This window comes from Austrofundulus limnaeus, unplaced genomic scaffold, assembly GCF_001266775.1.
Source record: "Austrofundulus limnaeus strain Quisiro unplaced genomic scaffold, Austrofundulus_limnaeus-1.0 Scaffold105, whole genome shotgun sequence".
Classification (NCBI taxonomy): Eukaryota; Metazoa; Chordata; class Actinopteri; order Cyprinodontiformes; family Rivulidae; genus Austrofundulus; species Austrofundulus limnaeus.
In genome coordinates, this window is record NW_013952507.1 from 92,017 (window position 1) to 94,918 (window position 2,902).

Below are 2,902 nucleotides of genomic sequence, written 5' to 3' on the forward strand. Positions count from 1 at the left end.
ACTTTCAATATCCCATCATCTACATCCTCTGTCCTAAAGAAGAGAGGGATCGACATGCTTCTGTGCATCACACAGTTCAAAACCCAGCCTCTCTGATGGTATGGGGGTGCRTTAGTGTCTCTGACATGGGAAGCTTGCATCAGGCAAGATCCCATCAGAAAAGTACAAATATCTAATAATCCCATTAGAAAGGAACAGAACAAAATCCCCTCCAGAACTGGTCTGCTCAGGTCCCGGACCTTCACAGACTGGTGTTAGGAGAGAGGATGTTTCACAGACAAAAGAACCTTTTTTTTAGATGTGTGGCTGCCATTAAACTGAAAATGACACTTTTTCCATAAAAACTGTACAATTCCTACAGGCTTGACATGTTTACTCCTTTATGAATAAAATATTTTTTACATTCTGGTTTTATGTTTTAACACACTGCCCTGAGGTTACAAATAACCTCAGGTCTCATTAAAATTCTGCATCTTTTAGAGTAAAACATACATGGTTCTTTAACATAAAATGGTTTTATTTTTATAAGATTCAAATGGACTGAACTAAATGTGTGATTATTATGGGGGTCTGCAGCCTCACTTTTTTTTTCATTACAGGACTGTAACTTCATTTTTTTGACCTGAAACACAWATTTGTTTAGTTTTTCTCTTTTGAAAAGTGTCTACACACTCTGAATTAAATGCCAAACATATAAAAAGGCATTTAAAGTGATAAATTTATCACAAATGTATTCAGTGACCTGAAAATGTGTCTAAAATCTGATGTGACAAGTGCTGAAAGGACGATTGAGAATCTCAGAGATGATGGGGGTAAAAATCCAAAATAAAATAAAAATTAACCTGAATTTTCTTAAACAAGAAGTGATCTCTTTTAATTTGTTTAACGTTTCCGCTGCAGTGTATCATGACACTGTAAAAAATGAAATGTTGGATTTACTTAACCATGTTATGTTACCTGGTTCCACTTGACGTGGAACCAGGTATCATAACATGGTTAAGTAAATCCAACATTTCATTTTTAGAGTGCATGTGAGTTTTAACACATTTTTGCACCTTTTCTGTTAAATGTTGATGTTTAAAATCAAAGAAATACAAATAATTATATTACAAAAGAGCCTTGCAGGGTACTTTTTATAAGATTAGAGTTCATTATTTATAAAATATTCATTTATTCAGGTTTGGGTTGTTTTAAAACTAAAGTGGTTCCATTTGTTTGTTCAGATTAAAACCACTGGATTTTAATGAAACTTTCAGGAAATCAACTCTACCAACTAAACAACTTCAGCAAGTACAAAAAACAGCTAAAATTCAGCCGATTTTAAAGCTAAACTTTGGTCGTAAACAACATCCTCAAAACACAATTGAAACTTTGTCAAGTAACTYTGTTAGTGAAATATATTCTGCACTGGACTAATAATGAAACTCTCAGGAAATAATTATTGAATCCTTTATTTGGAGCCGAAACGATTCATAGTTAAAACTGAGGAAATGTCTGTTTCTACACAGGTCTATAAGGTACTTGGAAAAAATTACTAAGTTACAGTGAAATTACATGAACAGAAAATGACTTTGAAAAAAATAAATTTCACTGAGAAAACTGCGCAAGTAAAAGTCATAAAAATTGGGAAATGAAAAGTACTTTTACACTTTAAGAAATAAACTGTTGATTTTACTGAACCAAACTGGTTCCACTAAACCAGGTTAAGTAAATTTAGCAATATATGTATTTTTATTTGCTCARTTTACTCAACTAGGCTCAGTGGAGCCATGTTGACATGACTTTGTTGAGTAAATTCAACACTTAATTTATTTATAGTGCAGAAGTATCTTTCATGAGTTCGAACATGTTTAATTTTGTAACGAGTAACTTGTTACATCTTGAAGACGTAAAAGTATCTTTTTTAGCTTTAAAATGTAATGAATTAAAAGTAAAAAATGATTAAAATTACAAATCCTCAAAACTACTTAAAGTAAATGTACTTTGGTACTTTAAACCTGTGCTTTTTGTGTTGGTATTTGATGTGGTTGAGAGTTCTCCTGACCTCACAGCCTGACATTAAACTGTGTCAACTCTAACATTTCTCACATGCTAATTAAAGTCATTTTAAGTAACAGTTTATGAATATTTAACAGATATTTTCTGTTTATTGAATCAGGAGTCAAACTGAATCAACACATGTCTGTAAGCCTGACAGAAATTACTACAAACTGTATTAATTAGATTCTAACTGATCGATGTTTTCCCATCAGAACCTTTTTGTTTAAATAAAAATCAGAGTTCATTTTTTATGTTTTGTTCAGATTAATGTCTGTTTGCAGCTCGTAGACGCGCTCTGAGCTGCTGGGGAGATGCTTTCCTGTCATCTGCCATCAGCAGGAAGTCCAGCTGATGTCTCTGTGTGCAGCAACAGATCCAGAACCCGACTGGGTCCAAACGAACACYGAGGTTCGGAACTTACCTGGTGCTCCACAGCGCGATGAAGCACAGCAGCACGGACACGGAGCGTGACTTCTGTCCTCTCATCGCTGAAGACTGGAGAGAGATAATAAAAAAAATAAAATAAAAATAAGGCGAGGTTTCAGACCCAGCTCCGGGAAACCAGAACCGAACTCCAGCAGAACCACAGTCCGGGTCTCCGCTGCCTGATCGGCGGCAGGTGAGCCCAGTTACCGACAGAGACCGAGCGGCTGAGTCTGCGCCTGTTGCCGGTGTTACTGCACGTCCATCCTGTGCGCTCTCCTCCTCCTCTCCCTCCTCCTCCTCCTCCTCCTCCTCCTCCTCCTTCAACAACGCGAGCTGCGGTTCGGTCCAGATGAACCCGGGAGCGTAAAGTGCGCAAAGAGCGGGTCTCCGCTGAGGCGCAGCGCAGCGCTGCGTAAAACCTGAGATCATCAGAGAG

General features: G+C 37.1%; 1 protein-coding gene across 1 annotated transcript in view; it reads right to left on the reverse strand.

The window, feature by feature from the left end:
• gabra2a (gamma-aminobutyric acid type A receptor subunit alpha2a) overlaps nt 1-2,902 on the reverse strand; it is a gene marked incomplete in the record, with an annotated part of 36,799 nt that overhangs the window by 30,959 nt on the left and 2,938 nt on the right. Inside the window, 1 exon segment of the mRNA XM_014013694.1 lies at nt 2,462-2,535. Within this exon segment, the coding sequence (XP_013869148.1) occupies nt 2,462-2,526 (65 nt within the window).